The 23702-nt window shown below is 43.4% G+C and overlaps 1 protein-coding gene across 1 annotated transcript in view; it reads right to left on the bottom strand.

The window, feature by feature from the left end:
* The window catches only part of LOC147629704 (uncharacterized), a 109372-nt gene extending 98223 nt beyond the window's left edge, over positions 1–11149 (bottom strand). Inside the window, exons 1-2 of the mRNA XM_086811249.1 lie at positions 10912–11149; positions 9057–9247 (exon numbers count right to left, since the gene is read on the bottom strand). Coding sequence (XP_086667375.1) covers positions 9057–9247; positions 10912–10939 — 219 coding nt within the window. The 5' untranslated portion in view covers positions 10940–11149. The remainder of the gene's footprint in view (positions 1–9056; positions 9248–10911) is intronic.
* Positions 11150–23702: the final 12553 nt, after the last annotated feature.

The raw sequence follows: 23702 nt of genomic DNA, 5'->3' as shown, positions 1-23702 counted from the left end.
ATACAACCCAAACGTGGTTCGGAATGCTGTCTTATGCACATCCTCGGGTCTAATGCGTATCTGATGATACCCGCTTTTCAAGTCAATACGACTAAAAACTGTGGAGCCCTGTAAGCGGTCCAAGATGTCATCGATCCTCGGTATGGGGAATCGATTCTTGATGGTATTCTTATTCAGCGCCCTGTAATCTATACACATGCGCCAAGAACCATCCTTCTTCTGCACTAAGAGCACAGGTGAGCAAAAGGGTGATGAGCTAGTCTGAATCAATCCCTTATTCAATAGCTCCTGCACCTGACTCATAATCTCTTCTTGTTGGGCTGCACTAACACGATACGGCGGTCTATTCGGTGGAGTACTACCAGGAATCAGATCTATGGCATGATCTTCTGGCCTCTCAGGAGGTAATTCTCCTGGCAATGACTCGGAAAAACAGTCTTGAAACTCACTTAAGAAATCAGCCCTGTCCTTATCTAACATTGACAAATTAGACTTAGACTCATCATCATCCTGTGCATCCTTTACATAAATCAAGTACGCAGAAAGATGCTTTTTCATTACTGATGAAATCGCCGAAGCGGATACAATAGGAACAGATTCCCCTTTGAGTTTTACATCCAATACATGCTCTTTCCCTCTATGAGTCAGAGTAATTTTCCTATTATAAGTATCCACCACCGCATGTACCCTGTGGCACCATGGCATCCCCAACAAAACATCACAGCCATCCAAAGGCATGATGAAGAACTCCTCGCTGTCCACATAACCCTGCAAATGAAGCCGAAGCTTCCCAATGATAGGAGTAACGGGTTCTGCATACCCTGGACAAGCCATATTTGCCTCATGTAACGGCCCCATCTCCTCTGCGCGAATCCCCAATCGGCCAGCCAAATCCGGTGAAATGAAGTTGGCTCTAGCACCTGTGTCAAAGAAGATCAAAGCATTCTGATCTCTCACTTTGCCCCATGCCCTGCACAACTCTGTAGCTTCACCACTTAGCTGCTCACCCACAAGATCAGGAACTAAGCCTGCAGAAGGCTTTTGTTTCTTTGGCTTGGGCTCTCCTTTATTGTCAGGGTCCTTCTTGGACGTTCTCTTGGGACAATTGAATGACATATGCCCCTCTTCAGTACAGTAAAAACACTTTTGAGCATCTCTCAAAGCCTGTCTTTCCTCAGAAGTCCTTTTGGGCATTGGCAACTTCTTATACTTTGTCTCTGTAGACCCTTTAGCATCACGAGAAGCATGCCCAAATTTTTCAGCTTTCTTGCCCAATTTCTTACTGCCTTTAAATCCAGATGAACCACCTGTGAGTAACGCATTGGCTGTCATAGCATTTTCAATCATCTGTGACATGTTCGTTACTCTTGTCTTTATACAGTAATCTCGTACCTCCTTGGGCAGCCCACAACAATACTTCTCTACCTGCTCAGATAATGGCACGGCACGATAAGAAGTCACTGGGAGTAGAGCTTCCCAAAACTTCTTGTTATAATCCTCCAAACTATCACACTTTGAAGCATCCAGCTTGTGCCATGCGGTCATAACATCCACCTCAAATGTAGATGTGAGCCATACGGAAGAGAAAACCTGTTTAAATTGGACCCATGTGGTGGGTGCTATGCCCTGCAAAAGAAGAGTAGACCACCACTGCAAAGCATTGCCCTTCAGAAAAGTGGCAGCTTTCCTCACCTTTGAGGACTCTGTGTAATTCCCACCAGAAAAAGCAGCATCAAACTGCTGTAAAAAGGTAAGTGCCTTCAATTTATCCTTGGCCCCACTAAAAGTGTCAAACTTCACTGCAGCTCCCCCTTCCTTGTAATCCTTCGCCTTGCCCATAGGCGTTAGATTATCATATGGAAGTGGTTTCGTAAGATTGCTGCCCCCAACATTCATACCCATCATTGGGTCAACATTTCCCATTCCAACACCAGGCATACCATACATCCCAGCCATGTTTCCATACATTCCACTATGCATACCTGGCTGCATGCCACCAAACATATTGCCTTGCATCCCAGGTTGCATGCTTCCAAACACATTTCCTTGCATACCGGACTGCACACCACCATACATATTCCCTTGCATGCCAGGCTGAAAATTGGCTCCAAAAGGCCCATACATACCCATGCCTCCCTGAGGATAACCCCCAGTCATGGATTGAAACACTGAGCCACCACCAAAGTACCCTGGATGCATGTTCTGCTGAGGAATAGGTGGCTGTCCATAGAAGGAACTCTGTGGGTTAGCACCAAAAGCATGCTGCATATTCGGAAACTGGGCAGGAGATGGATCCTGTGGAGTGGTACCACTATGACCATGAGAAAGATTCTTCGAACGAACCTTCTTCTTCTTTTTCTGGGGCTCTGTGCGGGGCTCTGAGCGAGACCTCAAAAATTCAGCAAATCTCTCACTCTGTGTGAGCTGCATAAAAGTATCCATAACACTAGCCAAGCGATCTTTGAACTTAGCATCATCATCCTCTTTACTATGCACATCTTCTGGCTGTGTTACATCCTCATAAGGCTCAACATCTGCAGCCTGTTCTCCTGCAAAAATATCCTCAGATACATCTCTTTCAGGAGAAGACTCTTGCTCTTCTTCTTCTTGATAGAAGTACTCTTCCTCTGTATCAGACATGATTGCTGAATTTTCAGCGATGGCTTTCTCCAAAACAACCACGAGCTCACCCCCTTCAGAAAGTTGATGATTGGTCCCGGGGACGGAACCTTGAAACCGGCCTCTGATAGAAAACCAGAGTGCGGTAAGAGCTAACACCCGTCCACTTGTAGTCTAGATGATAAACAAAACACAGATTGAGGCTAGAGTGCCCAAATCTGAAAACACAACGACACCTGTTGGCCCCAAAGCTTGGCGCCCCTTGCGGTATTTCTTTATTCCATTAAAATAATATGTATGGCTGAGTACAACATAAAAACCAGCCAAGAGTTTACACCTGTAGTCCAATCTGACTGCCCACAAATCCTTCTCAGCACAGAGGATCTATGCACACAGATCTGTGTCTTCAAACAACACACTGTGCCTCCCTCTGATCAGCCAAGTTCACAAAGCAGGCCAGCCATGGGCATTCATCTGGCATAACTCATAAGCATGATACATCTTCTCAGCTCAACATACATGTGCTGTTCAATCCCTGTCTTAATCTCTTGTCAATCTGCTATACTCCTCCTCTCACAAGGAGCCAGATAACACATACCTGTAGCAGACATCAAGCAATAGAAAGAGAGATGGATGAACAGAGTCAAGGCTTACCAAGTTCAGCTCGTGAGACAACTCTGGAAGAAGCAACAGCACTAATCTGTGCCTGCAGGCACTTGAACCCACAATCCTGCTTCACACATGTGCTTGCACTTGCCTGTATCTTCCTCCTGATGCTCACTCCTATGCTGTCCTTGAAAGTACAGATCTGAAAATCAGCACTGTACTTGATTGTACCGCCTCGGGATGCGTGCCAAGCGTTGTACTTGCAAAAACAGCCTGCTGTCCACTTCTGTACCAGCCTGAATCAGCATGCACAGGTCTGTCCAGCACCTGTAATCACTTCTGCAGCAGCTGTACCTTCTGTACCTGACTGCCCGTACACTGTACGGCAGTCGTACAGGGGTGTACTTGCTGAAAAACCAACTGTGCAGCCTGCACAGGCCTTCTGCGCAGCCCAACAGTAGCTGTCCTGTGCGCCGCCTGCAGTAGAGGAGAAAGAGAGAGAGAGAGAGAGAGAGAGAGAGAGTCTAGCACTGGCCGTACAGTGCTGTACGGCTGGTTTGCCTCGGAAAAACAGCAGCACACTTCTCTTCAGCAGTCGCCTCCCCTTCCTGTGCTTTTCCACGCTTGGATACATGCGCATGAAGGAAGCCTCTCCTTTTGCTACACGACTCCCCAAAAAGGGAGGAGAGAGAGTGAAGAGAGAGAAAACCTCCTTCCCAAGTTAATCCCTAGGGCCCAACTTAATAAGTTCCCTAGGGCCACTAAGGCCTAGGGGCAACTTTTATAAACATTAAAAGTTAATGTTTTAATGTTCCCCCTTCACACCTAGGGTTGTCCACACATCTTTAAACACTGTCCGGGCACCCCCCATGTGAATCATAAAATATTCTGACTCTGCAACCACCATGCCCACACTTGTCCTGCTCCATTTTCACAGGGCCATGACATTTATGAGTTCATGGATGAGCCACATGGGCTAGTTTACAGGTTTATGTACTCATGGATGAGCCATATGGGCTATCATACAAGGTTACGCACATATGCAAGAGCCATGTGGACTGTTATACTCTATAGCACCTAACTCCCGAATAATATCTAACCACCGCTTTGGTACTTGAACTGAAAGCGGAGCCTTCTACTACTACTGGGGATCATCTCCAGCCTCGGGCTCAACCTCTACAACTGATTGAGGTTGTCTAGCTAGAACAATAGATTGGGAATCATCCTGATACTCATCTAGTTCTCCAAGAAGTGATGGCTCATCAATAGTGGAAGCTGGAACATACTCATCAAAGACAACATCTCTGTTGACAACCACCTCGTTCCGCTCTAGGTCATATAACCTGTAGCCTTTGGAAAGAGAGTTATATCCCACAAATACAAGCTTCTGGGACTTCCTGTCAAGCTTCCCTCTCTACTTCTTTGGAATGTGAACATAGGCATCACTCCCAAACACACAAAAATGGGAGACATTTGGTTTCCTACCAAAATAAGCCTCAAATGGAATCATCTTTGGTACTGAAGCCGTCAGAGATCGATTGAGGATATGGACAGCCGTAGCCACAACCTCTCCCCAAAGTGGACGAGGAAGATCACGATTGTCCAACATCATCCTCGCCATCTCCACCACATCCGGTTCTTACGCTCAACTACTCCATTCTTTGAAGGCAAACCTGTATTGGCCAGCTCCCGCTTGATACCATGTTCCGCAAAAAACCCCACAAAAGCATTAGAAGAGAATTATCCTCCTTTGTCAGCCTGAAGGGTCTTCACCTACAATCCATACTCCTTTCCACCATAACATGCCACTCCTTGAACCGAGCAAAAGCTTAGTCCTTCAGGGAAAGAAAATAAACCCATGTTAATCTACTACAATCATCAAGCAGCAGCATAAAGTACAAAGAACCTCCCAAGAATGGGGTCTACATAGGTCCACATAAGTCAATGTGTACCAACTCCAACGGTTTCGAAGCCCGCCTAGTAGCCTACTTCGGAAAAGATTCCCTCTGCTACTTACCACGAATGCAAGAACTACAATGTCCTTGCCTGCTGCCAACATCTGGTAAGCCATCCACCATCCCAAAAAGCCCACTACAGCGCATCCACATTCAAGTGGCCAAAACAACAAGTCACCAATCTGAGTGCCTATCAGAGAAGAGCGTACTGAGAGTTTCTAGATCCCATTCTCCGCTCCGCCTTCCCATACAACATAGCATGTTACTTTGTCCCGAAGAGCAACAAAATGCTCATTAAACTCCACCCGAATGCTAGTCTTGCAAACCTCATGCAGTGACAAAAGATGAAAACCAAGTGCTAGGACATAAAGAACACGAGAGAAATGCACCCCCCCTTTGCCATCAAGAATAATCTCCATCCTAACCTCACTCTAAATCGAGATAGTGAAATTATCGCCAATGAAAATGCGACCTAATTGCCGATTAATATCTTGTAAAAACTCTTGGGAAGAAGTCATGTGCTTGGAAGCACCACTATCGAGAGTCCACTCCCGAGTATCCCGGCGATGAAACCAACCGCCTCCCTGCTCGAAGAAAATGAAGCATCTGTGTCCATAATCTCCAAGTGTACAAAAGCTGGAGCCTTGGCGGCTGCGATTGAAGAATCGGCACTCTTCTCGGTACTCCGCTTAGGAGATTTCCTCCAATAGTGGCCTTTCTCGCCACAATTGTTACAAGTCCGCTTGGCCTTCAAAGCATCACCCTCTAAATCGGGCTTCTTCTCAAAAGACTTCTTCGATGAAGACTTCCCTTTGCCCTTATTGTTGTTGTTGTTACGACCTTTCGACCGCTGGCCAGTCAAGGCCTCATAATCTCCACCTCGTGGAGGATTCATAAAACGCTCTTCTTGGTCCAAGACCATAGGCACAATCTCCTCCCATGTGATGGTGCTGAGTCTCCCACCGGTGATCAAAGAAGAGTAGAAAGCTGATTACTTAGAGGTCAGATGAGACAACAAAGTGATGGCCATGTCCTCTGAAGACATCTCCTTCCCAGCCTAAAGAACCTTTTGCTGATGAGCCTGCAGCTTGTTGATGTGCTCCCGCATCGTCGAAGACTTTGCAGGATTCATCACCCGCATCTGCACTTCCAAGAAAATCCACTTCATGGTTGATATCTTGTTATAAAGAGAAGCCAAATGCTACCAAATCCCTCTAGCTAGCGTCATATGTTTGATATGATTAATCACCTGTGGTGTGCAATTAAGGAAGATGAAAGAACGCGCACAAGCATTGACGCAATCCCATAACTATACCTAAGCCTCTTGTTCTTTTGATAAAAGCTCCCCGTCCTCCAACTCTGGCCGTGGAACACCAACCACAATGAAATCAACCAAGTCATAAGACTTCAAGACAAAATCCATCATTACCTTCCAGATGCCATAGTTAGTCCCGTCCAACTGTCGATCCACCCCCACCTCGGGCTATTGTGTATCCATCTTGCCCGAGAGGAGTCACCTAGACAACTGGGCATGTGCACCCCAACGTGTGCGGTACGAGCCTTTGACAACAACCACGCAAACCCCACACGAAACAGACAATGAAACCTCCCACAGTTCTCATAGTATACTGGGCAACGACGTATATAATGTTCCTCTGTCTCAACCTCCACGTCTCGAATTTGAGGTGGTGAGAGGAAACCCGTATATAGGAACGAGAGGTACTAAAGACCATTACCTTGGTTTTACGAAGGTCAACAATGAGGTCCCGTTGAGTGCAAAAATCCTGTAAGGCACCCAAATATCTCTAAAAATCCTGTAAGGCACCCAAATATCTCTAAACACACTCGACTGAATCTGAAAGGAGGGCGATGTCATCTGCATAGAATAGTAGGGGGGATTAATATGTCTGCCAGTGTGCAACCAACCCGGCCTAACCTATCAATGAAGCTTGAGATCTCATCAATGTAGCGGACAAAAGAGTCGGTAATAGAGGACAACCTTGTTTCACCCCAATAGTGCTAGATCTTTGCTGCGACATACCTCCTAGGGCTCTCGCTCATTCGATGACGAACTCATAGAAGGCAATGATGCTCCAAACCATGTCAGATAAGAGTCCTATCTCCTATAGACGGTGTAGGAGGCCGGCTTGGGGAACAGTATCAAAAGTTTTGTGAATATCCACAAAGCAATGTGTACCTCATGCTTAAGACGAGAGCATGTGGCTCAGCATTCGTCATCATACCCACAGTTATGGGACATGGAACCGCAAGGTGGCTTGGCGGTAGACCGTAGCGTGTATATAAAAGAAGTGGTGGCACATGTGCAGAGAATGCTGGTGAGTTGTAATGTGAGGGCGGGTAGAGAAATAGAAGGATCCACATCCTAGAGGTGGTCGTAGATGTGGTCGGAGCAAACGGGGTCAAGCTAGTTATCAAAGGAAGGGTGAGGTAAGAGTGAAAGAGAGGTAGGCATGGTCAATTTCAAAGGGGGGTGACGGGATGGAGAAGTCAAGGAAAAGGTGTGCCAAAGCTAGAGATGCCATCAAGTAGTCAATCGTGCCAATGCCTCCTAAGTAAGGGAAGGATGTGAGGGCATCAAAGGAGGGCCATCGCGACATCCCATTCTAGATAAAAAGGCCATAAGCAACTCCCAGCTCTAAGCAAATGTCTCCCATACACCGTGACCTCCTCACAGTCCTGTGATGATCTCTGTAACCCTGTAAACCCATGTCAGTGATGTCAAGCTCATGTAGTCTGATAAGGTCATCCAGACCAAGCACTGGACTCGGCAACTCTCGGTCCTGGCGTTGAAGTCCCTATGCAGGACTTCCCCCAGCTATGAGAACTCCATAATATCCCTACAAAATGGCAAGTACGGAGAGTAGCCATGCTGTGCGGCATTACCTGCACTGATGTATGGGCGCTCCTTTTGGTTTTGACTAGATGGAGACTGAATGCTATGTGCATGGCTTTGATCCCCCGACTTTTGACAAAGCCATTGGTTTGGCTCCGCAGTCTAAGCCGAAAGTGTTCAAGAAAGACCACTTTCTCTTCAAGAACAGGTGCCTCAAAATTCTCAAATTTGGACACCATAGTTCTAAAAGATGCAAGAGACAAGCGAATTCTTCAACACCAAGCAGCACGAGGAGGTTATTGAAGAGATAGTAGAAAGACAAGCAAGAGGAAACACCAAGAAGACCAAAGGAAGTCTTACTTCAAAAAAGGTGCTTAATAAGTTGAGAGTTAAAAAGTTTCACTGGTAGTGATAGATTGCAGCTTCCTCCAATAAATACCTAGAGCCTAGCAACTGCTTTTTCAGGTGGCATTTTGGAGACTTCTATAAATCTTCTATAATTGACTTTGTGAGGGTGGATTGAAAGGCAAACATTCACCATGCGAGAGCAAGGCCTTTCAAAGTTTTTATAGATTGTTTATAGATGCATCAGTATGAAGCCTCAAGGTGCTTAGAGGCTAGGAAAGACATGCTTCTGGACCCAAGGAGAGAGAAGATTGTTTGGCACCTCTTCAAGGAACTCAAGGAGGCAAAAATGCAGTATAAATACCATGCACACGCATACATTTGAACCCATGCACACATTCTAGCCATGAAGAATTGGTGTCCGCATAGGACCACACACATCATTTGCACAAGCTGTAATTTCCGGACAGCCCTTGTTGATCCATCTTTTGGGAATATGCATTTCTATGCATCTTACCCAATATGCCAATACCATTTGTACAGCCAGACAGAAAAACAGTAACTAGCAAGTAGTTGCAAATATTTAACTGAAGAAAAACATTTCAACTCTAGCTTTCTTGACAAAACCAAAGAATCAACTAGCAGTAAGAGATACACGCATCATCTACTTGCAATACCTGCATAATGCAAAGACGGCCATGTCGCGCAAGATCTACACCTTCACAGTCAAAGCCGACAACAAGTTGTTGTCTCTCTGAAGTGGGCTCTAAGAAGCATTGTGGAAGTTGTGATGGCTCTGTAACAATATGAATTGGGACAGGTGCAACCCATTGCTCACATTCTGCAGTCTCAAAAGAGACTATTTCACCTGCTCAACCACGGAAAAGATACAGAGCATCATCATAAGAGTGGATGCAGTTTCAATGATAACAAATACATTTGCAAAGCCACCATAAAAATAGAGGGCCAAAACGTTCCATACAGACAGAATGAGTAATCAGTGCAGACTATGAGAAACAGCCAAAAGAAGGGAAGTGAAATCACGTAGAGTAGAGGGAAAACAAACAACTGTCAGCAAAAACACACAACAAAAAACAACATGATGCATTTTGAGGCATCCTACATATGCTGCTATTCCTCTGTGCAGCTCAAAAAGCCATTTTAAATCTACTAATGCTGATGACACAGTTTCTGACCACAACTTGTTGCTCCTGTGTGTCTACCTCTTATTGCATGAAAAATGGGTGCAACCCTTCTGTGGCCTTCTGTCTTTGCATTCCAAGCCTTGCTCCAGGATTATGTTCTAGACATCCTGGTTACGTTCAGCTGCATTAGATTCATGTGGCATCTTCTCCTACTCAACTTGAAAAATGTATGGAGTCCATACCTCCCGAGTCGATGCTAAATAACCTCCTCTTCCCATAACTACATTGCTACCAACAAGAAACCCCTCAAAGGAAGACTCATCCAACATGCCTAAAAAGTGGAACTTCGTGACAGTAGAGACACAGCTGAGCCTTCCTTCCAGACTCAAACTTAAAAGCGTGCAAAAAAAAGCTCAATGTGGTGGAAAAATGACCAACTCCCAGTCAAACCTTCTGATGATATCCAATCTGCTTGTATCAGCCTGCTGCTTAAGACTTCACCTTAGAATCATGCCCTTGGTTTACTAAATCCAAGCCTTCCTCACACTTAATCTGTACCCCTGTCAGAGATCCGAACCACCTAAAACTTGACTTATCACTCTGCTAATGGCAGGTGTTCAGAAGGCAAGAACTCTTCCCATTTCCAATATTGATGCATGTCGAACACAACTATGTCTGCCATCAGCAAGCATTGAAAAAATCCAATGCTTCATGCCAAAGTTGGCAGAAACTCACCTTCCAAATTTGGCTGTTGCAAACAAGAATATCATCAAATAAACAATAATCCATTCCATGCTGGATAGCAGGGGTTTACCAATCTAACTAAAGCCAGGAACAAAATCCAAGCATGGGAAATTATAGCAGATCTAAGGATGATCTGCACGCCTGAATGCACTGGCATCAGCTGCTGAATGTTATTGGATGTTAAAGACTTGCAGAGTGATGCCGAGTGCTGGGGACCATGTATAGGTCCCTGATTAGCTTCCACTATAAAAGGTGGAGCTGCTGTTGCTCAAGAGGCTAGTAAGCCTTCTTCCCCTACTCATAAGGCTTTAAACCTCAGTAATGGTACAGAGCCCATGCCATAAACCTAGCCAAGATCTACCAGCATGATTGATGCCAAGGGTACATGATGGCAAAATGGCTCGATGATTGCAGCATCCGAAAAAAATAAAGCACAGTTCAACAGAACAGCAGAGAAATCAAGGACGAATCAACAGAAAACAAGATAACAGCATGCGTTTCGTCCTTTCTGATAAAATCTGCTTCTGTGTAATTTTCGCTTCCGATTGCTAGTCCTGGGAGGTGAAAAATTCCAGAGAGTGCAAAAGAAGGAGCGGAAGCTACGCAGTGATAGGTTCGAACTTCTTAAAGTTAGAAGGCTAACCTGTGTCATCAGAAGGGGGGGAAGCCATGGCACATCCTTGCAAGAGCTTGGCCTACGCGAAAATCAATGAAAAGCCTGCAAATATTGCGATGTTGACGACGCTGTTTGAAACAGACGCAGACAATAAATGAACGCGCGCAGCCGCGCGCGACTCTCGGTCTCTTTGGATCTCGAAGCGTTCGCCCGCCACGTGGCGAAAAGCTTGACCGTGCAGTCTCGCGCTCCGTTTCTCTAAGACGAAACTCCTTGCACGGAATACTTAACCTTCATTTAACTCCGCCTCTTCCCTTTTTTCTTTTTTTTTTCAAAAAACTGGCTCTTTATATTAAGAAGAAGGAAGGAGACGGGTTACAATCCACGTGTTGAGTGGTCATGTGGTGGAGTCTCTCACTCCGTTTCTCTAAGACAAAACTCGGAACTCCTTTTAAGTCTGAATATTTGGTGGACTCATAAATTTACGCCCCCTCGCCTATCTTGACACAAGAGCCTCTAGGAGATTGAATAATAGAGGATTAAGGAGTTTATGTGATCTTTGGGATTCTTCTCCGGTAGGCTAGAAGGAGGTGCATCGAGTCAGACGGAGGTGCAGATAATGAGCTCTATGCTGGAAGGTTGAGAATTGTTGGTATTCCACAGCCTTCAATGAAGCCTCCTGGCTTCAGGACTGGACCTAGTTCAATGGGGTAAAATTGGACAGAATTACTACCAAAGCATTATATGAGGAGATAAGCAAAAGTGAAGTGAATGTGAAATATTGTAATAAGATATGGAAAGTCAATTGGTGTTTGAACATCTCGAAGAAGAGGTGGAATCTGATCTGGAGCTTACTGATTCCAGTGAAAGCCCAAACCTTCCTCTGGAGAATATGCTTGTTGGCTCTACCTCTAGGCTGCAAACTACTTCAAAGAAACTTCACTGCTGGGATATGTCCTAGATGTAAATCAGTAATTGAAGAGGGAAACCATGCCTTCTAGGATTGTCCTGCAAATAAGGAGTTGCAAGTGCTTTTGATTGCTTGTATGCAGTTGGGATTTCATATTTCTTGGGGAATGTCCTCTTTTGTCTGGGAAGAAATGGGAACTGATTTGTGATTTGCTTAATAGGGAGTGGGACTAGAAGGAATATGTATGTAGTTGGAAGTGCTCTGTATCAAGGTATAAGTTTGTAGATATTATTATAAATATATATTATTGTTCCAAAAGAAAGACCCTAGTCGGAGGATCAACGACTATGACATCACACATTTCGTTGCCATTTTCGGTGTGTTGAATCGAAAAAGATGACAGTCGGTCACCATTTTTGGCATGTTGGATCACGAAAAAAAAAAACTGGAGAGACGGTCGGCCACCATAATTTTCCACCGTGTCGAGGAAACTAGGGCCTTGCATGCAAATAAACTAGAGGGTGAGGGTAAGCTGGGGAGGGCAAAGACACGAAGTAAAGTAGGGAGGAGAGGGTAAACTAGGGAAAACTAGGAGCCTAGGATTTAAACTAGAATGTGTTAAAAATAAACAAAGAGGGTTGACAACGTGGTGGTAATAGTGTATTAGTTAGAGCTTGGATCTTTGAACTAGAGGTCTTGGGCTCCATTCAAGGCTTTGCCTTGAGACGTGGGACTTATAAAATTTTTTGGACTCAGCTTCAAGGTGTTTAACTAGGGGGAAAAACTAAACTAAGGACGCCATAAATGGTGGTCAATTGTCATCCCTAGTTTACTTTTCCAGCATTCTAGTTTACTTTTTTTCCCTAGTTTACCTCGAAGTTGGGCCCTACAAAATTTCTAAGTCCCATGTCTCAAAAACCAAAAGGTTTACTTTTAGTAGGCGAAGGTTGGAATAGAGCTCGAGACCTCTAGTCTAAAGAGCTAAGCTCTAGCCAATACACTATTACCACCACTTTGTCAACCCTCTTTTTTTTATTCTTGACATATTCTAGTTTAAATCCTATGCCCCTAGTTTACCCTCTCCTCCCTAGTTTTCCCTAGTTTACTTTTTCTATTTGACCCGCGTGCCCTAGTTTACATGCATGCAAGGCCCTAGTTTACCAACCCCCTAGTTTACTTGTATGCAAGGTCTTAGTTTATTCTACACACCAAAAAATTATGGTGGCCAACCACATCACCCCTAGTTTACTTCTTTTTTTTCCTTCAATCCAACATGCCCGAAAATGGTGGTTGACCATCGTCCCTAGTTTACTTTTTCAATCTGACGCACCAAAAATTGTTAATGGACCATGTGTGATCTCATAGCTATTGATCCCATCTAATAGGGGTCTTAAAGACCACATGCCAATTTAGTGTTGAGCCCTCCCCCAAACATCCGCGTAAGGGTTCCCCACACACACGTATCTCATATATGCTCACATGAGTGTACAAGCCTTTAGAGACTGTCTCCACCTATTGAAATATAGGTAAAGGAGAGGCAAGTAGTTTAGAGCACTAAATCCACTTGAAAAGGCCAATTATGAAGTCTTAAGACACACTTTCATTGTGGAATTCTCACCCGATGGAGCCCCGTTATGCAAACCTATAACCTCGAGCAAGAGGAAGGAGAGACCATGCGAGACTACATTACCAAAGCCAAATATCTCTCTATGAGACGTAGTCCCCTATCACTCATTGAACTATTCATGATTAGTTAAGAATCCTCTGTATCCATCGTCTATGATAGCCCTCCCCATAAAAAAAATGTATATATAAACTTTATTACCTTCTACACTAAGGTACAACCTGTGTATAAATAATGATGATCCTCATGTCATCGCCCACCACCTACCACCTCAAGCATTCCATTTCCAATCCACAAAGTCCTTGCCTTGTCTCGATCAAGGTTAAGCTCTATCTTCCAAACTTTGGATCATGCCCTCCATCTAAAAGGCAAGACCCTTTTTGCCACCCTCTTTACTCTTTTAATCTCAAAAGGGTCTCAAACCTTTCTCCTCACAATCCTTTTACTTCTCGCCAAAGCAACACCTTCAAATTCGAGAGACTTTCAACACTAAACTTTTATAGAATACACATACTTTACATTTTGTAACGAATGATCCATTCACTAAAAACACATCCAAACTAATGTGCACATAATGACATCCTAGCACCATCCATGATCCAACGAGCACCACATCACGGCATGAACAACATTAAAAAATGACCTTCATGTTCCTATAGTTACAAGTACAAGACGCAAGTCTCAAGATTTCATGACAGTAGCCACACACGAGCTCATGTTGGTTTCTCAAACACTTACCTCTTCTCTCCACCATGGATTTTTGAAATGTGGTAAAGATATCCACTACTAGCCCTAGTAAGATTGATACATGTAACTTTGGCATGACACTGTATAACGAATGCGCATTTGTTCATGAAAAGGGGTACAAACTAAGTGGCACTAAAACCCCTACATGACTCCTCTGCATGGATGGTGCTCCACTACGAGAAGTTAACTACACTCCCACTTATATCACAAGAGAAGGAAGAACAAAAAAGAACCCAATGACATGGAAATAGAGGGTGAGGAGGAGCCCACATGCCTAGAGAGTGAGGATGTATATGATGGATGGGGGCATATGGAGAGACCTCTTGTGATGATGATCTCACCGATGATTAGGAGTAAGCTATGTGTGACACATGAGATTGTACGGGTTGAGATGGGAGCCCCAACAATGGTAATAGAGGCCATGTTCAGACAGTGACATTCTTACATAGATTATAGGACCTCCCTCTACATAGATACCCTCGCTTAACTTTTATGTCCTCTAGACAGCTAGCCCAGGATCGAGATACACAATGTTGGTATGCACAGGTGGTTACATGGTTTGGACTTCATGGCGCAAGCGAATACTTTGCCGCCATTTTTGTATAGTATAGAGGCCCCCACCTATGACCTTTGCCACACAGAGCGGAACAGAGTGATCCAACAAGATATTATCATGCTTGATACTTAGAGGACTTGGAGGTCACCCACGTTGGGGACAATGATGAGATTCTACCGTGACCGCATGCTTCTTTTGATAAAGGATGGCTTCATCACATGACCAAGATACATGCATACATAGCTATCTTTTGGAATGAGGTGTGCGATTGGCCATATCCATACATCCTCCCATCAGCTCTGAAGATGGAGACAACCAGATATGGACAAGTGAGGATTACGCCAGTAGATTGAATATGTGACATGTGTCACACAGAGGTTGAGACAGAGAAGCATTATATATGTAGGTGTTCGGTATACTACGAGATTGGGGGAGATTTCATTATCTCTTCCGTGATGGATTTGGTCTACTTTCTAGGGTCATGGACTACCATGATCAGAGAGGACTCTTCCTCTTGGAGCTCCGCAAACATAGAGAGTCCCTACTACACCCCTCGCCAAAGCAGGCGAGGGGACCAAGGTAGAGGGCACTTATTATAGACTTCTTCTGAGCATAGACTTTTAGAGTAGCCCCCCTCCATCTAGATCGAATGCAAAGACCTCTATAGCAGAGCCCCCACCAGTGTGAGAAAAAAACCGTCCTTTACTATAATTTTCACAGTTCAACTTGAGAAAAACTGTTTATAATTTTCCCTAGCTTTGAATTTAAAGACTCAAATTTTTGAAGTTTTAGTTACAAAACCAATTAATCTATGCATTTTTCAATTAAAACCGGTTGGGCTTAAAGGTCATCCTTTTTTTCACTGGTTAGGAAAAAAGTTTATTTTTGACAATGGCCCCCACTCTATCACTCGAACCCTAGGTAGCAACAATTCGAGCTTGATCGAGAGGAGTGCGATTAGACATAGCCACTAAGCTTTGTAGAGCACTACACCCTCACCCACAACCCCAATACTTCATGAGATCGCGACCATCATCTCCCACCATAGGAGCACCTTCTCTTGCCCCCTTAGTCCCGCCACCCTGAGCACCATGCAGGAGCTATCCGTTGAGGGATATATTAGGATGGGTATGCGCATTTATCAAGCTAAAAAATGTTGAGTTATAATTTTCCACATGAATTATTTCATATATTTATCCAATAAATTATACAACATACTAGAAAAAAGGGTTAGTTGGGATAGAATTTATTGGCATGGCCTCCTCTACAAGCACACATGACCTCCATATCCTCCCTATTGACTTGTAGAAAGTACCTAAGAGGGGTCCCTAAGATAGCAAGATCTCCTCTGTATGCACATGAACTAGGATAACTTGGTGTGAAAGAAAGTAAGCCCAAGTACTTTCTCGAGAGAAATTACTTGGAATAGCTTGTGAATAAGGCAAGCCCAAGTACTTTCGCTGGGGAAAGTACTTGGAACAACTTTTCAAAATTTCAACAACTCTCATATCTAATGTCTAAATATAGTCATCCAACCACTCAAATCGATGGGAAAATGCCATTTGAGCACATTCAATGGGTTAAATCTTACAAAAATACGATTTACTATCAATTTTGAAAAAAATAAAGATCTAGATCTACAATTGGATAAGTTTAAAAGCTATTTCTTATGCTTTTTTCCGCGACATTACTTAAGTCTATCCTATTATGTATCTAGAGATGATCTCCTCTACAGACCCATAAACCCCTTGTCCTTCCTACTTTTGTTGATTAAGTGCATGGAGAGGATTCTCTTACATGGGCATAATCTCCTTTACATATGCCTATATTCATGTGTCTTAAATCCACCAGTCTCTCTCCATGCCACCCTCACATGTAACTCCTAATATTAAGTTGTGCTTGTTTTCTAGCCATCATGTAATATGTTTCTTTCTTGGAATGTAAAAAATACATAATTTAATAATATATCCATATTTATTAGATAAACATCATGGTGGGATCATGTCATTTTTCTAAAAAAGGTTAGTAATTGCTCCTCTTTTGTGATATCTTGGCTTGGGAGCTCATGGGTTTTAGCTCGGAAAATGGTAAGTCTATTAGGATGAGGGTAGAGAGCTATATGCTCTCAATTCTAGTACTAGCTTTAGCTCGTCATTTTTAGTTCCTAGCATTTCCATTTTTTAATGTAACTTAAACATTGTATCACATGGACTTGATGTAATTATTTTGGTTTCATATGTCACTTTGACCTTTTGAAGATGTAATCTCTCTCTCTCTCTCTAGCCTCTACATTGATGAAATCTTGAGCTTCGTTTGTGATAGACTGGGTGGGGTTGATCCTATACTAACAACCATATTGATCCCCCTTCTACTTTATGTAGATAACATCGTCTTTCTTTTAGATTCAGCCAAGGGGCTTCACAGACATTTGGATGCCTTACAAGATTTTTTGCGCTCAACAAACCTCACTGGTTAACCTTGGTAAAACCATCTTCAATACCCCTACATGACTCCTCCAGCGTGGATGGTGCTCCACTGTGAAAAACATTACTACACCCCCACTCATATCACAAGAGAAGGAAGAAGAAAAAAGAACCCAATCATAGAAATAGAGGGTGAGGAGGAGCTCATAGAAACGTAATGGATGGTAAGGAGGAGCCCACATACCTAGAGACTGAGTATATATATGTTGGATGGGGACATATGGAGAGACCTCTTGTGATGATGATGTCACGGATGATTAGGAGTAAGCTATTTGTGTCACGTGAGATTGTACAGGCTAAGATGGGCGCGCCACCTATGGTAATAGAGGCCCTTTTCCATACAGTGACATTCCTACACATGGGACCTCCCTCTACATAGATACCCTCGCTTAGCTTTTTTGTCCTCTAGACAGCTAGCATGGGATGGGGATACACATTGTTGGTATGCAAAGCTAGTTACATGGTTTGGGCTTCATGGTGGCATGCGGGTGAATGCTTTGCCGCCATTTTAGTATAGTATAAAGGCCCCCACCAATGACCTCAGCCACATAGAATGGAACAGAATGATCCGGTAGGATATCATTAGGCTTATACTCAGAGGACTTGGAGGTCACCCACACAACACTGGCGACAAAGATAAGCTTTTACCTTGATCACATGTTTTGCTTGAAAGAGGATTGCTTCATCACACGGCCAAGATACATGCACACACACCTATCTTTTGGAGTGAGGTGTGTGATTGGCCAGATCCGTACATCCTCCCATCAGCTGTGCGGCAGATAAAGACAACCAAGACACCAAGAGATCAAATATGTGAGCCATGTCACATAGAGGCTGAGACAAAGGAACATTATATATGTAGGTGCTTGGTATACTACGAGATCAGGGGGGATATTCCATTATCTCTTCCTCCCTGATGGATTTGGTCCACTTTCTAGGGTCATGGACTACCATGATCAGAGATTCCTAGGACTCTTCCTCTTGGAGCTTTTGTTATGGGCTACCACACCTCCAAAGAAGGAACTCTAAGCATTCACCTTTGGAAGAAACAATAGATCACAAACCGTCATAGGGAACTTACCAATACTTCGAGCTCCTGTCCCTTGAGGTCTCCAATCTCACTTCGAGAAGCTCCATTCCTCCAAGCTTCACCTCCACGTTGTCACCGTAGAGTCGTAGGGAACTTACCAATACTTTGAGCTCCTGTCCCTTGAGGTCTCCAATCTCACTTCGAGAAGCTCCATTCCTCCAAGCTTCACCTCCACGTTGTCACCATAGAGTCGTAGACACCACCACACAAGGAAATCTCTCTCTCTTTCTCACTTCTCTACACAAACATACAAGCATACAAGCATAGAGAAGGCACATGTACCAGAGTACACTCTCTCTCAAAACAAGGCAAGATCTCCTCTCATAGCACAAAGGGGGATTGTGTCCATTCATTTTATGAGAAAATACCTTATATACAATTGGCCCTTATTCACACTTGGGCACCCAAAACTTACTAGCTAAGGCCTTGGGTGGCCAATATCTCATAATGTTACAACTTTTATAGTGCCTTTGCATGACACTTATTAATATCCTCAAATGGAGGAGCATAATTGTTAATCCTAACTGGGATTACCATCCTCCCCTACCTAATGTAGGTTTTGTCCTCAGAACTTGTCACCTAGGCCTAAAGACTTGGTCTGCCGAACTCATGATGACGATAGAAGTTGCGGCGTGACTGAAGCTTTTTCAGGGTTCTTCTGAATGCAGAGTGTGATCTCCAGAACCTGGTGTCTACCATATCTTCAAATGTTACATGCATGTAAGTTGGTAGACACCTAAGGAGGCGATGGTAGTATAACATCATGCCCCTATGAGTGGGGCCTTGGTTCATGTCAAATAGTAGTTGATTTGCATCATATCCATCATCTCTCTCTTTGGGCTAGTCAATAAGGACCACGATCGACTTAAAAAATCGGACACTGGCCACAATAGTGGGATTCGGGATGCGACGCCATGCATGTATTCATGTCAGTAATTGCTGCCTTTGCTGTCCTATATCTGAAAATGTTGCTGGCAAAAATAGAGGACAGTTGTAGAAAATATATGAATCCTACTACTTTGCATCATGGAATTCCAGTGGTGTCCATCTTTGTTTCAGTGGCATATATAATGGATCCACTCTCTGTGTAGGCGGAGCACACATGTATTGGTGACTATATTATGGGATTGTCAAGTACTCCTGCCGCCATGCTAGTTGTATACCAAAATCTTTAATTTTGGGGTTTGCATCCTCTGTGACAATTGTTGTATAGCCCCCTCATGTATGAACTCGATGTTCCTTTCTCCACTTTGCGGAAGCAGTAGAGCTGATCATGAATGTCACAATCCGAATTTCAAGTAAATATACCAAATGAGGGTTAGCCAGCTTCGTATGCCTTGCCACATTTACCCATAAGGTGCCTTTTCCAACTAAGGGCAATAATTCTTCTAACTTCGGCTTTGGTGCTCGAAGATGATATGGTATATAAGGCTGTTTTGTAGATGTAATGTCAAAGTAAGCTTCTGGGGCAAGATCCGTTTGGTAGGTTCAAAGCTTAATTTGCATTAATACCTTGAACATTAACTTTGGCTTCAACAATGGATTTCTTGCTCTGATGAATCCTTCATATTCTGCAGAGCAGACAAAGACTCAAGAATAGTATCATCTCAGTAAAAGGCTAAAGAGTATCTTTGTGGTAGAGTGTGACTAACCTCTTGAGTTAGCCATGGTGGAGACAAGTGGGGGGCAACTCCTTGGGGACGAGAGTGCTAGTGGGAAATTATAATGGATGAGATGGAAGACTAGAGAATATACAATCTGCTTGAGACTTTTTGGTAGGAGGAACACTCAGGTATGGATTTAGTAATTTACTTGCTATACAGAGAAAAACACAGGATAAGTTAGAAGAGTAGATAAACTTGACGTTTCCTCTTGACCTTCTCCGGAACTAGGGGGTGTGTGGGTGTGTGGGTGGGCTTGTTGAGCTTCATAAACTCTTGTAGTTCCATGATGTCCTCAGGAGATATGTTGGGATATTCAATGTGTATTTTATCAAAGTTATAGACTAATGTTGTCAGCATGGCTTCTAGATGTTTATGTATATAACAATAAAGTATAAGAATTCCAAAAGGATGATAGAGGGTAGACTCACAGAGATTTAAGTGTTGATGGGTATTATACACCTCTAACCACCCACGACTGATTATCCATTGGTAACTTTGAGGTACAACCTCGTAATTGGCTGGTGTATCATGAATATCATCTGTTACAAACAGGTCTAATTTATTGACACTATTGTCCAAGATGTCTGAGTTTTGCAACACCCGACACCAACTACGCAGGTTGAGTACAATAGGGTGTAATGGATAGAAGAATACATGATCTAAAATGGCCGTTTCTTTCACCATTATGGCTGCATCTAATTCCTCAAATCTTCATGTGGCAGCTTCTTGTGCCCGTCTGGCTGAGGCTTCCAACTCTTGAGTCTCTTCAATCTTTTGAAGCCTTTCAGCTGCCCCAATGCTTAGCTAGCTTGGAGTTGCAGTAGTATTTCCTGTTTGTGGGTATTGATCAGCTTCTCCATCTCCAAAGATTTGGCATTGATTGTCTCATTCAAGGCCCTTACTTTCTCTGCATTGGCTTTGTTTGTTTGTTCCCATTCTATCTGAAGCTAGAGCACTTTGTGATCAGCATCTTTGAGGTCTACAAATATAGATGTCAAGTTCTTTTTTAGTTTCTCTTCCTTGTCCTAGAATGTACTTTTACCTCTTGAAGCTTTTGAGCATGGATGCTAGCCTGTTCCTTAGTGTGCATAACTTCTTTCTGAATTTGTTCTTTGGCTTGCTCCATTTGCGCCTTTAGGTCTCCATTTTCTTTAATTCTTTGTACTATTGTCTGGCTGAGAACTAGATTATTGCTCTCTAGTACTTGGTATCTTTCTTCTTGCTCTTCGGCAGCCTTTAAGCTTTTTAAGATTACATCTTTATGGGTTGCTTCTACTGCTGCCAAATGTTCCTGGAGCATCTGAACTTGGTTTGTGGCTTCTTGGGCTTGTCTCCACAGTGTTGCATTTATGTCTTGAAGCATGTGAGTGATCAGTAGGTGACAATGCCACACCTTGTTCCTGTTTCGAAATGGAGGCACTGGTTGTAGCTGCACCTTCCAATTCATGGTGTGGTAATTGTAATAAATTGTCCAGGCCCTCTATAGTCTTGTTGAGGAAGCACTTGTAATCCAGATTATGTAAGAAGGAGCTTTTTGAAATTCTATATGTATCGTCTAGCCTTTGTTGTTTGCTTCCTCATTTCTCTTTCTCTTGGTTGTGTCCATTCTTTCTTCGGGGACCTCTATAGGTGTTAAGGTTGCCTCTTCATGTTTTTGTGCCCTTCTTCCTGAAATTCCTCTTTTCTTTGGCTTTGTCTGTACCAAACTTAGCCGATGCATGTGGATCTGATATAATGGAATTCCGAAGTGGGGAGAGGTTTTTTGAAAATGATTTGTGCTAGGCTAGGAGGGGGGGTTTGTTGATGTATTTTTGTTGTTGTGCGTACTAGAGTTTTTGATAAACTTAAGCCCTTAGCTTCCCTTTGCTCCACTACTTCCTGATAGGAAGCTGTTTCCTGGGCAAGTTATGCTTCTAGGCATTGTGCGACTCCTCCATGACACCGGGTATAATACCTAGCATTTTTCTATCCGTTTTCTTTTTTCTACTCTTCTTGAGCTCCTTCATGATTTCCTTTGTGTCTTTTAATAATGCATGCATGCCCTTCTTACAACTCCCAGAGGTGAGTGCTGGTGGTTCTACCTGTGCTGCTTGCTGTTCCTTTTCTTCATGCACTGGATTTGGAATGGGAAGCTGTGCTACATGATTTAGCACCTTGGTAAGTAAGTAAGGGTTGCAAACCTTTGACTGGCATGCCTTTAAGTAGTTTTCCATGTCCCTATGAATATACCAGGACCAATGATATTTCTTTTCTTCATGCACCTTGGAAACTTTGTTAAGAAGAAACCTAATGTAACGGTCAACTGGTTTTATCTGCATAATGAGAGGCATGGCTCTGTAAGCTTTCTCTGTCACCTCATCCTTGATATTTTCATATTCAGCCCCGTTGGAAGTGCAAGAGCTTTTCTTTAGCATTGCATCCAAAGGCATCTTTTAGAAGTTGTTAGAGTGGATCTTTATTGGTGGTGGTAACTGTAAGGCTTCTTGGATCAAATCCTTTTGAGAGTAGGACATGTTATGTGGTTCCATCAGCTTTGGTAACATTCCCTCTCTTAGTGGCCTTGTCATAGGACTTTATATACCATGTCCATAATTCTGTATTGATAGTATGAGGGAGACAGTGCCATTCGTCCCAAGCCTACCTTCTTTAGCTTGTCCTTGACTTCGGATTCTTCCAAGATCTACAAACATTCCAGGCTGTGGTACTGTGCAGAGCTATCTTCCCATGGGTAGTATGGACATCCTTGCTACGTGATGGTCTCTTCTTCTTGCTTATAGGTGACCCAGTCGTATTAGTGTGTGTGACTGCCAGAGTCTCCTCGACTTTCAGTTTAGAGGTAGTGGAGGTCGACATCTATAATAATGATAAGAAAGTCAGTCATACTGACTGGTGAGAGCCTTTGCATCTTTTTACAAACTCTATGGCATCCCCGAATAACATAGGCCACCATAGTCCCACTTGAAGCACCTTGCGAGCTGTAATTTCCCCAGCAAAGTGTCCTCCGGCTATTCCTGAGTGTGCTTCATCTAATATTGTGACAAATTCATCTTCTCGCACACATCTCCTTAAGACATTGTTCTTACCTAGCTTGTAAATTCTCTAGCAATTAATTGACAAGGTGCAACTAGCTTAATAAGCCGACATATTTTATCTTTGTTCAAAGGTCGTTCTTATGGAAAACCATAAGCTAGATAGTCTGATACTTCTTTACTCCATTCAGGCACCATGTCTAGTTTGAACAAACAAGCATTTGGGAGGTCATCATCAACACCAGTTGTTGTTGATTTCCCATTCGAAATTCTCGACATATGGTCGGCTAATACATGCTGTGTTCCCTTTTTTTCCGTGACCGTGAAGACTTCCCATGGTGCAAGGCTTATTCACCAAGTATAATAAGGCCTGATGGTCCACAAAGAATACGAATTTGTTGGCCAATAGGTAACGTCGATACTTCTTGACACCATAAACCATGGCCAAACTCTCTTGTTCTGTGGTGGTATAATTTACCTCTACATCATTCAATTAGCAACTAGAGAGGCAGACTGGGTAGTCCAGTTTGAACTCACCAGGTTGTGCCAATACACATCCTATAACGAAGTTTGATACATCGATGTGTACATGGAATATAAGATCACAATTGGGTGGTCTCAGAATTGGTGCACTTGCTAGTGTTGTGCTTGCTTTAATTTATCATATGCTTCTTGGCATACTTCAGTCCATTCAAAGACAATGAGTAGCCTATAT

Source organism: Cibotium barometz, chromosome 17 (genome assembly GCF_041138505.1).
Source record: "Cibotium barometz isolate CiBa-2024 chromosome 17, ASM4113850v1, whole genome shotgun sequence".
NCBI lineage: Eukaryota > Viridiplantae > Streptophyta > Polypodiopsida > Cyatheales > Cibotiaceae > Cibotium > Cibotium barometz.
Note: the sequence above shows the minus strand (reverse complement) of the source record. Positions and strands in the feature narration are given on the sequence as shown.